The 15169-nt window shown below is 35.5% G+C and overlaps 1 protein-coding gene across 1 annotated transcript in view; it reads left to right on the top strand.

Annotated features, from left to right (window-relative positions):
- Positions 1-15169, top strand: part of Ugt8 (UDP glycosyltransferase 8) — a 68186-nt gene that overhangs the window by 19819 nt on the left and 33198 nt on the right. The window contains 1 exon segment of the mRNA NM_019276.3: positions 1492-2315. Within this exon segment, the coding sequence (NP_062149.1) occupies positions 1494-2315 (822 nt within the window). The 5' untranslated portion in view covers positions 1492-1493.

The following is a 15169-nucleotide window of genomic DNA, read 5'->3' as shown; positions in this document are numbered from 1 at the left end:
GCTAGACAACAGTATTTATGGCATATCTTCTTTAACATAAGTTTCATCCCCAGAATTTATAACATGTGAATGCAAAACCTCTAATTTTTTTAATATTAGAAGGTAACATTAGAGAGACACACTGGTATGAAGCAAAAGCATAATACATTAAATACCCAGAAAGCATTTTTTTCCTCGAAGTTTGACTATGTATTTCATCCTATATAGATCTTGTAATTAGAGAAAAATTTGCTGTGGAAACAATTTGTTTCCAAATTTGTGTAATATTTCAAGAAACATTTAATTTTCATAACATTAGTGTACCATTTTATCTTTGCTGGGAGTAAGAGGGGGAAACGGCTTAAAATATAGTATATTTATTATTGGAAGATTCAGCTTATAGGCATGTGATTATTTTGGATTAATTGCAGAGTTTAAATATTGAGAAACTATATTTGTTTCAATTGTGTTTAGATGGTGGAAATTTGCCCAAAGAGTATGGTTAATATACAATCATGAACAAAATGTACACATGCAAACTGTCATTTGTCATGTATGTCTAAATATATTTTGTGTTGTTCCTTGAAATCAAAGTGTCTAGTTTCTGTGCATAACTCTTAAGAATCTTTTTCTGTTTGGGGGTCTAACCTAGAGCTTATATTGGTTATACTGAATAGACTTTGTACAGCCATTACCTCTACTGTACATAATGTGGTTATTTCTTACTAATGTGGAGTAAGACCTTGTATTTAACCTGTTAACCAGAAAAGGTGGGAGAAATGTCTGCCTTGAAGTTGACACTCTAACTGAAGGTGGCACATACACAGGGTGGTCTGGGACACACTCATTCACCAAACCTTCTTCAATATACTCTTGCACTTGTCTTTTGAGAGTCATTCATTTGGATGATTCCCTGAATTATTACAGTGCTCAACAAAAAAAAAAAATGTTACATACATGCAGACCATCAGAATATTTAGTGTACTTAGTGATAAAAAAAAACATGCTAAAGGTTATTATACCTGTCTAAAGAATTACTGAATTGTTTTTGAAGTGTGACCTCTCTTGGAAAACTTTAATCACAATTGGGAATATTATCACTAAATTAAAATGATTTAAGTGACAATTGTATACTTATAAACCTGAAAATTAAAATCTCTTCCTGGAGTTAACATGACATTTATTAAGAACAAGAATTTATTAGTACTATTTCACAGATAGTTTTCAAAGAAGTAATATCAAGAGCCTTTGGGGTTTTTTTTAGAAGTTATTGTCTGTGTTATTGATGAGGCTATATATTTTCAGATTGGTCTTAATAGGTCTTATATATCAATTTCTTCCAATTCCATACATAATGATATTGTTGTTTTATGAAGGCTTCTTTGGAACACATATTAGACTAATTTTTAAAAAGAATTAGTCATTAGGTATTTTGGAAAATAAAATATTTGTGATTGTTTGGAATGGCAAGCCTCTATAATGTTTTAAGTCATTTTCTGGTTATCTTTGCAGCTATGAAGTCTTATACTCCATATTTCATGCTCCTGTGGAGTGCTGTTGGAATAGCAAGGGCTGCTAAAATCATCATTGTGCCGCCAATTATGTTTGAAAGCCATTTGTACATTTTCAAGACACTAGCATCAGCCTTGCACGAGAGAGGCCATCACACTGTGTTCCTCCTCTCAGAAGGCAGAGACATTGACCCATCTAATCACTACAGCCTCCAGCGATACCCAGGGATCTTCAACAGTACCACCTCAGATGCTTTCCTGCAGTCTAAAATGCGGAATATTTTCTCTGGAAGATTGACAGCAGTTGAACTGGTTGACATACTGGATCACTATACTAAGAATTGTGACATGATGGTTGGCAACCAAGCCCTAATCCAGGGTTTGAAAAAAGAAAAGTTTGACCTGCTACTGGTTGACCCCAATGATATGTGTGGATTTGTGATCGCTCATCTTTTAGGCGTTAAGTATGCTGTGTTTTCTACTGGCCTTTGGTATCCTGCTGAAGTCGGAGCGCCTGCTCCTTTAGCTTATGTCCCAGAGTTTAACTCACTCCTCACAGACCGCATGAACTTCCTGGAAAGGATGAAAAATACAGGCGTTTACCTCATATCCAGAATGGGGGTTAGCTTTCTGGTTCTTCCGAAATATGAAAGGATAATGCAGAAGTACAACCTGCTCCCTGCAAAGTCCATGTATGATTTGGTTCATGGGTCCAGCTTGTGGATGTTATGTACTGACGTAGCACTGGAGTTTCCAAGGCCCACCCTGCCTAACGTTGTATATGTTGGAGGAATCCTAACAAAGCCGGCCAGCCCACTGCCAGAAGTAAGGTTTGCTGAACTCCTTGGTAATTTTTTTTAAAACTACACGGGTCAATTTTTATGCTGATAGAAAGAGTATTGTTTAGTATCACATTAAGAGTCCATTGCTGATTAGTTCTCTTTATCTGTGGATCCTTCACTCCTTCGGATTCATATGCTTTGGGTGAATGCATCTGTAGTATCAAGAGCCTCTCTGTCCTGTGGAGTCAACACAGTGAATTAGAACTAGATTTTAAGTAATAACTATAGTCTATGAGTTGGATATACTTAGCTGTATGGTTTTTTAGCAAGCATAACTTATTTTGCTTTTAGTTAAACACTGTCCTTCACATATAATATGTTGAGGTCTGTGTTTAGTAAACCAGTAAAAATTAAAAGAATAAAGATATTTCTCTGGGCATTCAGGATTACTGATCCTTGTACGGATTTAAGGAGAGCAATAAAACATATTTGTAATACTTTTCTTACTTTTCATCTGAAAGGCATTTAGTATAAGTTTCCATTGTAGGAAAATAAGGGAAATAAGTCAGAGCAAGCTAAAATATATTTTCTCTGAAAAGCACCCATTTGGTGTTTATGACTAGGACATTTCTATCCTATAGTTGAATTGAGTTTTAATTTCAAAGTAGGAAAACAACTGATTTAAATTAATAGCAAATATAACACGTCCTAATGGCAGTTTAATTTCAAAGACAGAATTGATGGAACTTTAAACACATTCATCTGCTCAAAGTTGCATTCTTTATGCTAGTTGAATCATCAACAAATTCATTGTTCTTTAGAAATCTCGTTTCCATCCTACTTTGTTTTAATTAGCTACTTAAACCAGCATAGGTCACTTGGATTTTTTTTTTTTTTTTTGGTTCTTTTTTTCGGAGCTGGGGACCGAACCCAGGGCCTTGCGCTTGGATTTTTTTTCTAACTTCAGGGTAGCTCAGTGTTTGCTACCACTTACAATAGTATTAGAGCTTATATAAATAAATTTTTTTTCTTTCATCTCTGAAAGTAGACACCTGCACAAATGGTTACACAAAAGTAATACACTGTAATACAAAAGTCTTCCAGGCCCTCAGTGAAAACCCAGATTGTCTCCTGTAGGTATTACATAAAAATGATCCCTAGGTAGTATTTTCTTACAGTGTATTCAGGTGACTGGAATGTAGATGTGAGCCTTTCTGATAGAACAAATTGAGTGATACTTAAGATAACATGGTATAGTCAATGTGACATGGAATTACAGAAATAGCTGGCTTCGTGTATAGTAGAGTGTTAGCAGCTTGAATTGATGAAGTCACTGGAGTGTCAAGGGCACAGCTGCACTCTTTAACTACTGTAGAGGATAAGAATCAACCTTAGCTTATCTCAGCCATTCATGACTTTGACTCTGATTTCAGTCCTCAAACATTCCCCTGCCAGAGTCACCTTGTAACATAAACTCTTCTTCCTAAAGATAGTTCAAGTCAGGTCTTAGAAGCAGCTTCTCCAGGATTTGGTGAGCAAATCTGTCTTTACCTTAAGATGGTCATTTATAATGCCACAGACATTGCTTCACTCTTTCTATAGCTTCATCATTTGCCAGTGAGAAGAGTCCATCACTTTTGGCCTGAGCACTTTCTCTCTTTGTCTCCCCACTCTTTTGATTAGAGATAGATCTGCTGATTGTTCTTCCCCTATTTCAGTTTCTGTGCATATTTCTAGAGTTGCATCAACTTGAACAACCAACTATAGGCATACAAGACTATTTTATGGTGCCTTTTTTGGTGTGCATTCTCTCCTTATTAAAATATGTAGAATATGTGCAATTTTTATTAATCTGAGCTTATGTTACTACCTTGGTTCCCTCTGTTCATCCATTATCTTACTAGTTTGAATATTGTGCTTCCACTTACATTTAAAATAAATTATTTATTTTGTGTGTATATTTGGCTGCATATATGTCTGTGTACTATATGCATTAGTTATAGATGAAGTGGTACAGGGAATCAAACTCTGGTCTATTGGAAGAGCGGTCAATGCTTTTAACCACTATCTCTAGGCCAATTTTAAAAACCAATTTTACTGGATATTTTGAACCTTACCTAATGTATTAGTCAAAGTGTTTTTAGTCTTAACTTGTTAATACTGGATGGCCTATTTTATGAACTTATCACTTTTTTTTCTTCATTGGGTTTTCTGCAATAATTATAGTGAAATTGTGCTTCTATTTAACAGCAGCTTCTTGTATCTATAGGTTTGGTCACACATACAGTTGAATATACATGGTTACATGGTGTATGTTACATACTGTTACATGATTAGTAGTATGGAGGGGTTAGATTCTAAATGCTGGATTAGTCTTTCAGTGTACCACCTATAGTATGAATATTTTGACAAATGTATATCTTACTACTTTTTGTTCCCCTTATACTGTGAAATTTTATATGCTTACAGAATACATATATCTTCCTACTGAGATTTCTGTAGTTGATATCTGAGATAAGCTATGCAATAGTGTTATAAAAGTTAATGAGTTTCTCACGTGTTCACAGGGTTGCAGGTGTTTATGACACTAAAATAAGAGGGTCCAGCAAACAGCTGGTGAGAAATGTTATTTAACAATAACTATCCAGCTGTTGATTGCCTTGGTATTGAGAACATATTTCATTTTCTAGATGTCTGGAAATGATTTGACACTAAGATTTGAATTTTGTAGCATGGGAGGAAGAAATAGAAAAAATTCTAAAAGATGTTTTTCAAAAATTTTATGATATTTAAGTATGTAGAAATTATTGTATATGGATCAGTTCCATTCAGTAAATCTTTCTGTCTTCAAAATACAGAGAATAGACAGAATAATTTATTCATGTGTCAGATAGGTTTAAAGAGTTTGAGTTGTTCATTGAAGGCCAGAGTCTGACAAGCCACCTTGTAGTGTGGATGGCTGTGTTATTGATTAGTTGGTCAAAATGACTATACCCTTTGTAACTCACATTATTCATTTACACATGTAATTGTGTGCATGACTATATAAATAGCTGTTTCTTCAGTCTTATTTGATATGAGTGCTTAGTATGAGAACCAGTTGAAACTGTTTGTACTCTTGAGTTGTAAAGATTCTATGTTGATCATAGATACAAACACAGGCAAAATTTAATAATAAAATGTTGTATAGATATAGGGTGAAGAAATTGTTTACCTAGATATCCAAGTTATTCAAGAACTTAGGAATGTGGCCAGAGAAACCACCTGTGATATACTATCAAAGCTTGGCTGTCCACAGTAGGGCCATAAAAATCTGCATTAAGGGGAAGACATCTGGATTAAGTCACATCCTCACCCAGAGTTATCTGCTGTTATTATGAGTCAATAGAAAACGTGGATGCCAATTTTCTAAAAGATAGTTTGCATTTGCCTAGGAAGAGGTCTTAGAACAGAGCTCTACTTAAATGGGCCCTTTAATATTAAATATAAATGAAATAATGACATATGGGGTGAGTTCAGCTTGTAGTATTTTTATTGGATGCTCTAGACATGTTTATTTAGGGAGTCTATCTATGATTAATTTGAAATGTTTCCTATGACAACTTTATACATTTTATCACTGGAGCAGTTGTCTAGCTCTGCCAAGTTGCTGATATCTGTCAATCTTCAGTTTCCATAATACTGAATTCTAACAGCATCTAACTATTCGACCTTCACTGCTAGTTTGACAAATTTTGTGTTTCTTTAACATGAGAGTGGATACCTTAAATGGTGTCATTTCTGTACCTTGAGTGTGTGAATAGCATCAGGCTCTCAATGGATGTTTTATTTTAAGAGAAGCCAGTAAAAGCAACTGCCAAAAGATAAGATTATTCAGAGGATAGCTCAGTGTTAGAGAATAAAGTCACTGTCTGTTCCAAATTTATATCTACATATCATTCTGCAAAGCAACTAAAACTTCCAGACCTATTTATTTTAGTGAACAAAAATAGGTGTACTAATGATTTTGATTGATAACACCCAACTGGTGGACTAAAATGTTTCTGCTCATTCAGGATACTCTCTCATAAAGAGGGTTGGTAATGAAAGAGACCTTCAGTTCCTGTCTGGAAGAATGACTCTAGCTGGTATGCTGCTCTTTCAGTACACCTCAGTATTATTTTATCTCCAGTTAAAGAATACTTCTGGCCTCTTCATCTTACCAGTTCTGTGGATTTTTTTTTAAGTTACAGAAATACAATCATGGAGAGGGCTGCAGGAAAGAGATAAGAAGGGGTGTCAAAGACAGGGTCATGACACCCCCCTTATTGTTGTCTCATCATTTATCAGAACTGCCTTATGGAGAAAGAGACTTGAGTAACAGACTCAATAGATTAGCCTCCGGAGTAGTTTGAAAGGCTATCTAGTTATGAACAGAATTAAATAAATCAATAGTTTTTCATAATCAGTATTCAGTTTCCATTGACTCAGAATCTTTATGATTCCATATGGTAATGAATGAATGATTTAGGCTGTGATACTGGTACTGGTAAACCCTTGGGTAAATGACTTGAATCAGTTGCAGGTAGCTGTTAAAATTGAGGCTGCTTTAATAATATGCTATATCACCATCTGAGCCTAAGTTATTGTTTTAAAGATGGAGATGGGATTATAGCCATTATATACCACATTGATTGAAATGCCAGGTTTCGAAAGTGTCACTTAGTCAAGATATAAAATCTGTTTCTAGGTTCCCAGTATGGATGTCATGAGTTTTATAAGATACCTTTAATATTTGGAAAACAGAAAGTTAAGGACCATAATGCTTGATGAGACTGCAGTTAAATTCCATTTGTTCTTAGATGTTTTCCACAAAATAAGAGTTGGGCAGAAAATGGTAGATTCATGTTTTTGCAGTGTTTTGAGTTGATCATAACATTTTGGCATTGATTTTGTAATAACAAACCAGAAGATGTTTTTGATAATGCAAATCTATCAAGAAAGTAATTCACGAATAGTGGGAGCCATCAGCAACTTATCATTCAGTTTCCTGATATAGACATTTTCCTAGCAGTTTTGTAACAGTAAATAAGCTATCTGTTTCTCCTATAAGCATTATAAACTAAAGATATTCATTAACATGATATGAGATCCAATTATATGACCAGATTTCACTGTTTGCTATTGATATGACAAGATTTATCATGGCTTTTAAGTTTCCTTTCTCAGTGTCAATCCTTAAACCATTATTGTACACTTGAAATTGTTCAATTAGATATTGATCAAACATTGACAGTGTTAAGGGAAATATTTTAACTGATATTTGTACCAGTGAAAGTACAAAATTGCTGTTGGCACCATATGGTTGCTCTATTTTTCACATATCAAGCCAAACATTTCTAATTTTAAATTAAACTTGCTACTGTCAATGAGTTTGACACATTTATTTCTTAGTGCATATTCTCAAATGAAAAGAATACTTTATTTTCCACTTACATATTAAGTAGCATAATAGAATGGTCTAATAGAGTCTGAAACACAAGAAAATGGGATTTTTTTTAATTTGCTTACAAAATCCCAAAACCAGTATTTCCTAAATCAAATGGGTCAATATGACAAATGTACTCAGTAACCACTTGTCTAATTTCTACTGCACTCACAGTCGATGCAATTAAAAGAAAGCCCAAATTTACAATCACTGCCTCACAGAAATAACACATATTTGATTATTTTAGAATGCAAAATGTTTTTTGCTGCTTCTGTACCCAGAAAGTTGAATTCACATATCCACCGAAGAAAGGAAGGAAGTAATAGAGTTGAAACTCTGAAGAATAGCTTTAGATTCTTTCACAGCTTAGCTCTCTTTCTAAAATTTAAACTAATGTATATCCTTCACCTTCTGCTCAGATTTTAACAGAGAACAGAGCAAGTGTGGGCTTGTGAAAAATCAGTACCACCAAGGCTTAACAACCTGCTTTGACTGTGATTGAGGAAGACTTTATAACTAAGTTCTTAGATACTCCTTAATAATATTGCATCAAACAGAAAAGAGCAGAACACGAACTTTCAGTTGGTGATGGTCCATTGTTTTAATGCCATTGTTGCCTTGTCTTCAGCTTTATTAGTGCGAAGACAGCAGTATCCCACTAATGGACTTTGGTAGATGACAAGCATCCATGGCCATACTTGGTGGTGATAGTTGACGTTCTTACTATTGCTGTACTAAGCTGTAACTACTGAAGCATTAATTACTTCCTGTTTGTCCCATGACAAATAGCAGAATTAATCTTAGGATAGCCATGGAATTGTAGGGTAAAGTGTAAATTTCTATGGCTTTATTTTTTATTCAGTCTGTCTAGTAATCTGTATCAGTGTCCCTACTGAAGTAGAAGGGGAAATACAGTACATGAGATTCATTGTCCTTAGGCTATTGAGAAGGGTCCTTGTAATGAGCAGAAATTAAAACTTTCTAGAATAACTTAAGTATGGGGAGAGTACTGACATGGTGCTTCAGGGTGCTAGATTCTTTAGCTTCTGAGGCACGATCTTTTATTTTTAAGACTCCTCTTTGTTGGCTCCACACATACCCGTTTCCCCCCTTTTGTGCCTCTCAGTCCTGAGGGAGCTGAGTTAAATATTATAGAGATTAATGATGCCTTCATTGTAGACAGGAATTCTAGCCAGATTCTCTATTATATTCAAACTCTGATTATTCTAGTCCAGAAACCTTAGAAACAGTAAATATATTTCTTTTTACTAAGATTAAGGATGCAGATTCATTATGCAGCCCAAATTTACATTTTGAATTCTTGCATCCATATCACATGTGTTTTTGTACTCTTTATATTCTCATTAACTATTAAGTGTTGGTCACTCAGAATCCTTTGGCATGCATGTCAGTACCCCAGTGTGGGCAACTTACTAAGTCTGGGATGTTCAAAAAAATTATTCAGATTCCCTGGTGATCCAAAGCTATTGGTGGTGGAAGACAAGGGCTGGTATTTTTACTGTAATCTTGTATCTGTGGATTCTTAACTGATTTTGTATTAGAGGCATTGTTTTTGCTAGATACAGATCTTCTTTGCTTTCATATGTATGTATATATATAGTATGCATATATATATGCATCTAAATGTCAAGACATATTTCACTCTTTGTTTGCTGTTCTCTTTAAACTTCTGACCTTAAATTCTACTTTACAGGGCAAAGTGCGAATTTCTATGACTTTATTTTATTCAGTCTATCTAGTTCCCTATATCTGTTTTCTTATTGAAGTAGAGGGGGGGAAAGGTCTATAGTTGACCTTGAACTTACCGTGTAGCCCAGGGTAGTCTCAGTATTGTGATCCTTCTGCCTCAGTCTCTTGAATGCTGGATATATATGCAGGAACCAGCATACCTGGCTTACCAAGGTATATTTAGTAAAGCAACATAGATAGCTATTTATTGGGATCATTTTTATTAGGAGATTTAAGTATTCTGGTTCAGCCAGTGGCCAGTTAATTATTTGGTTAATAAAGTATACATTACGGAAAGTGCTACAAGAAGTGAGTGTTGAGATCTGAGTAAGGCAGATAAGCATGTCTTTCCTTTCTGTGAGAGGGGCCATCGACTTAAATGTAGTGTCTTATATAGCTTGGTTTTTTTTTTTTTTTTTTTTTTGGTTCTTTTTTTCGGAGCTGGGGACCGAAATATAGCTTGGTTTTGATGGGGACTTAAGGAGAATTATTATGTTGAGTTATAGGAGGGAAGTCAATTGTCCTTCATAGATAATATTTTCCCTTTATTTCCTTCTGATTTTTTCCTTTAACTCCTTGGATCCATAATATAGTAAAATAAACTTACTTATTGACCTGATTTTATAGTTCAATGAATATAACAACTGCTAAATAAATACTTCTAGAATGGAATAAAATTAGAGAAAGGTCTATTTTATAATAGTTAAGGATTTTATTTGTATCACCTTTTAGGAAAACACTAGGATCTATTTTTTTTTGTGTTATTTTCCAGAAAGAATAATGGATAATAAAATCAGTTTACGATAGTGGACTGAATTATTTTGCCTCATTTATTTTAATTGGACAATTATGTATGTGTATATTTGTGTGTTCTTGTGTAGGCATATGTGCACATGCTATGTTGTTGTGTAAAGGTGAGAGGATGATTTGTAAGAGTCATTCTCTCCTTCCGTTGTGTGTGTCCCAGCAATTAAGCTCTGACATTACCTGCTGAGATGTCTCACCCAGCCTGATTTATTCATCTTCAAATTGTAAATGAGTCAGTAGTGAGGCTTGAACTATTTTTTGTCTATTTTTCTTAATTTATGATTTGTACAAGACAGTGGCATTTTTATGACATCTCCATATGTTGTATATGTGAGAACTCCCCAGTCTTAGCCCATAGTTACCTACTCCCCCATCCTCTTCTCTTTTTTCTAATTCCTATTTCTTTGTCTATATTTCTAAAGCTTCTTCCACTTTAAATAAGGTGTAAAAAAGAACATTTTGAACACCTTACAGACATTCTTATTTCTGGTAGTGTATTGTCGGCAAAGCCAAAATCATGGATACCTTCAACAATTTTAGCTCAAAAAGGAGCTTGGAAATGATAAAGAGAATGGAGAACCACTGTTCTATAATTTGTATATTAGTGAAGCTAAATTATATATATGCATATAAATATACACACAATAATTAGAAACAGTGTTGATTTGTTAAAACACTAATAATCATTTATTACTTGATCAACATCTATGCTGTTTTCAATACCTGTCTATTGTAAATAGAGCAGCAATGAACATATATGAGCAAGTGTCTCTGCGGTAAGATAGAGTTCTTTGGGTATTTACCCATGAGTAGTGTAGGTGAATCTTGTGGTCTCTCCGACAGGCTATAATTTGTTTTATTGACCTGAGTGGGGAAAAATGAAATCTCGGGGTGTTTTTTCTTTTTACTTTCCTGGTGACTAAAGATGTTGAACAGTTCTTTAAGTGCCATTTGTGTTTTGAATGACTCTCTTGGTTTACTTCAGTACACCATTTTTACATTGGATTGTTAGTTTCTTTGATGTTCAGATTTTTGGGGGTTTTTTTGTTTGTTTGTTTGTTTATTTCATATACTAACTCTCTGTCAGATGTAAATTACAAAGATTTTCCCCTGTTTTCTCTAGGCTGCTTTTCTGATAAAATGATGGTGTCATTTGCTGGGCTAAAGCTTTTGAGCATCCTGGAATCCAGTTTATTAGCCTGAGCTACTGGGTTCCTGTTCAGAATGTCTTTTTCTTTGCAATGAATTCAAGCCTATTTACCCTACAATTCTCTCAGATTCGGGGTGAACTCAGACAGTGATAGTGCACACATGATCTTCACAGACTCCAACCAGACAAAAATCCCAGCATAGAGGAGGAAGAGTGGACACCAAGTGCCACTCATAACCAAGAACTTAATGGCAATGGATACCTTCAAGGAAAGGGAAAATCCATTTTCTCCAAAGAGTATATACCTAAATCACACACCAGGGCAGGCGGAATGTCCAGGAGTAGTTGGCTAGCTTGTAACAGTCTTCATGCTTTTTGTGTGCTTTTGTTTTGTTTTGGCATTTTTTGTCTTATTGTTTATTTTAGCTTGTGTTTTTTTTTTGTTTTTTGTTTTTTGGTTTTTTGTTTAGAAAGGGAACAAAGAACATGAAATTGGTTGGATAAGGAGGTTGGAAGAGTTGGGGGAGGGGAAAGAGTATTATCAAAGTATATTATATAAAAATTTTAAAATAGAAAATAATTTTAAAACACTCTAGTTACAGGTTGAAACCACTAAGTTACCCAAGAAGACATTACACTTAGGAAAACAGGTATATACCAAACTCTAACAAACACTATCATAATAAGTGTACTACTGGACTTTAAGACAGAGATTAATTCCAATTCAGTAACAGTAAGTGATTTCAATACCCCACTTTCCCCCATGAACAGGTGATCTAAACAGTAATAAATGGAGAAACAGAATTAAAGGGCATAACACATCAAATGGACCTAACGGGTACCTACTGAATATTAAACTGTAAACTAAAGAATACACTAGAGCCCATAAAAGTTACTCTAAAACAGACAATATATTACAACATAAAACACTTCTCAACTGAGTGTATTCTCTATGATGACCATGCAATTAAAGAAAATCAACAGCAAAAGATTCCCTAGTATACTGGTCCTCAACCTGTAGGGATCCTACATATCAGAAATTTACATTATGATCCTTTCTTTTAATTTGGATATTTTATTTATTTACATTTCAAATGTTATCCCCTTTCCTGGTTTTCCTCCACAAACCCCCTATTCCCATTCCCCTCCCCCTACTTCTATGAGAGTGCTTCCCTACCTACCTACCCACTCTCTCCATACTCCTTGTCCTGGCATTCAGGACTAGAGCATCAAAGCCTTCACAGGACCAAGGGCCTCTCCTCCCATTGATGCCCAACAAGGCCGTCCTCTGCTACATATGCAGCGGGAGCCATATGGCCCTCCAAGAGTACTCTTTGGTTGGTGGTTCAATTCCTGGGAGCTCTTGTGAGGTCTGCTTGGTTGATAATGTTCTTCCTATTGGGTTACAAATCCCTTCATCTCCTTTAGTCCTTTCTCTAACTCCTCCATTGAGGTCCCTGTGCTCAGTTCAATGGTTAGTTGCCAGTATCCACATTTGTATTTGTCAAGCTCTGGCAAAGCCTCTCGGGAGACAGCTATATCAGGCTTCTGTCAGCAAGGACTTCTTGGCATCAGCAATAGTGTCTGGGTTTGGTGCCTGTAAGTGGGATGAATCCCCAGGTGGGGCAGTCTCTGGATGGTCTTTCCTTCGATCCCTGCTCTATACTTTATCCCTGTATTTCCTTCAGACAGGAGGAATTCTGGGTTAAAAATTTGGAGATGAGTGGGTGGCCCCATTCTCTAACCAGGGGCCTTGCCTAACCTCTGGATATGGTCTTATAGGTTCTCTTTTCCCTTTGTTGGCTCCTGGGAGCCTCTTGCTTTCCTGGCATCTGGAACTTTCTGGTGGGTACCTCCAGTTCCCCATCCCCCCATTGCTCTGTTCAATTTCCTGACCCTCTGTATATTATCCCTGTCTCCTCCCATACCTGAGCCTGCTCTCCATATTTTTTTCCTCCCTCTCCTTTCTTCCTCCCAAGTCCCTCCCACCCTCTACCTCCTGTATTTTGCTCCGCCTTCTCAGAAGGACTGAAGCATCCACACTTTCCTCTTCCTTCTACTTGAGCTTCATATGATCTGTGAGTTGTATCTTGGGTATTCCTAACTTTTGGGTTTATATCCCCTTATCAGTGAGGGCACTCAATATGTGTTCTTTTGTGACACAGTTACCTCACTCAGGATGATATTTTTTAGTTCCATCTATTTGCCTGCAAATTTCATGAAGTCATTGTTTTTAATAGCTAAGTAATATACTTCATTGTGTAAATGTACTTACCTTTTCTGTATCCATTCCTCTGTTGAAGGACATCTGGGTTCTTCCAGCTTCTGGCTGTTATAAATAAGGCTGCTATGAACATAGTAGAGCATGTGTCCTTGGTATATGTTGGAGCATCCTTTGGGTATATGCCCAGGAGTGGTATAGTTGGGTCCTTGGGTAGTATATGTTCAGTTTTCTCAGGAACTACCAAACTGCTGGTTGTACCAGCTTGCAATCCCACCATCAATGGAGGAGTGTTCCTATTTCTCTACATCCTTGCTAGCTTCTGCTGTCACCTGAGTTTTTGATCTTAGCCATTTTGACTGGTGTGAGGTGGAATCTCAGGATTGTTTTGATTTGCATTTCCCTGATGACTAAGGATATTTAACATTTCTTTAGGTGCTTCTTGGCCATTCAATAGTCCTCAGTTGAGAATTCTTTGTTTAGCTCTGTACCCCATTTTATGATCCTTAACAGTGCTAAAATTATATTTATGAAGTAGTACCAAAATATTTTATGGCTGTGGTCAACACAACATGAGGAACTGTATTAAAGCATTTGGAAAGTTGAGAACTACAATTTAGTAGTTCCACAAACTCATAGAGAGACAAAACAAAGTACAGAATGTCGGTTGTGACAAAGAGATAATCAAGAAGGAAACAATTTAATTTTTCATAGCTCGAAGTCATGTTTATGAGTTTTTCTTGAAATGTGATCTTAAACATAATTTTAGAGGAGCTAGAGAAATAGCTCAGTGGTTAAGGATGAGTACTACTCTCAGAGAGAACCCAGATGATTTCCTGCACCTGCATAGTAAGACAGCCCACAACTTTAGCTTCAGGGACTCTGGTGTCCTCTTCTGGTCTTCAGGGGCACCTAAGCACATATTCTGTATACTCACAAAGACACAGAGATGTACAAATAAAAATAAAGATCAATCTTCTTAAAAGAGAATGTTGAAATATATGAAACACATGAAATTTAATTTTTCTTAAAAATATGTCTCAGGTTTGTATGATAGAGGCTTTTTAAAATAAGATTTTGTAAAATATTCACATTTTTCCTTTTAAGCCAAATTTCACAATATAGGGAAATGCTTCAATCTTTTTCTATTTTGGTAAATTTCAGATGCATATCTTTTCCTTATAGTTATTTACATTTAGTTTTAGTAAAAAGCATGTCTATGTTTTTTTTTATTTTTAGAATAGTAATTAATGTGGATGTGTAATTTGGAACCACTCGCTGCTGTAAAGATGCTACTTTTAACAGCTGAGATGTGGTAGCCATTACAAAGGAGAAGAGTAAAGATAAAAGAACTCACTTCTGTACTAGCACATATATGGCCTTTCCCTCTTTCAGCTGAATGCCCCAACCCCTACTCTTTTCAAAGTAATAATGATGTTTTAATATAAATGATATAGTTCATCACACTAGATTTGCTCAGGAATAAATTTAATAAACACTTTA

Source organism: Rattus norvegicus, chromosome 2, assembly GCF_021556685.1.
Source record: "Rattus norvegicus strain SHRSP/BbbUtx chromosome 2, alternate assembly SHRSP_T2T, whole genome shotgun sequence".
Taxonomy (NCBI): Eukaryota; Metazoa; Chordata; class Mammalia; order Rodentia; family Muridae; genus Rattus; species Rattus norvegicus.
The sequence above is the reverse complement of the archived record's forward strand: the minus strand, read 5'-3'. Positions and strand labels throughout refer to the sequence as shown.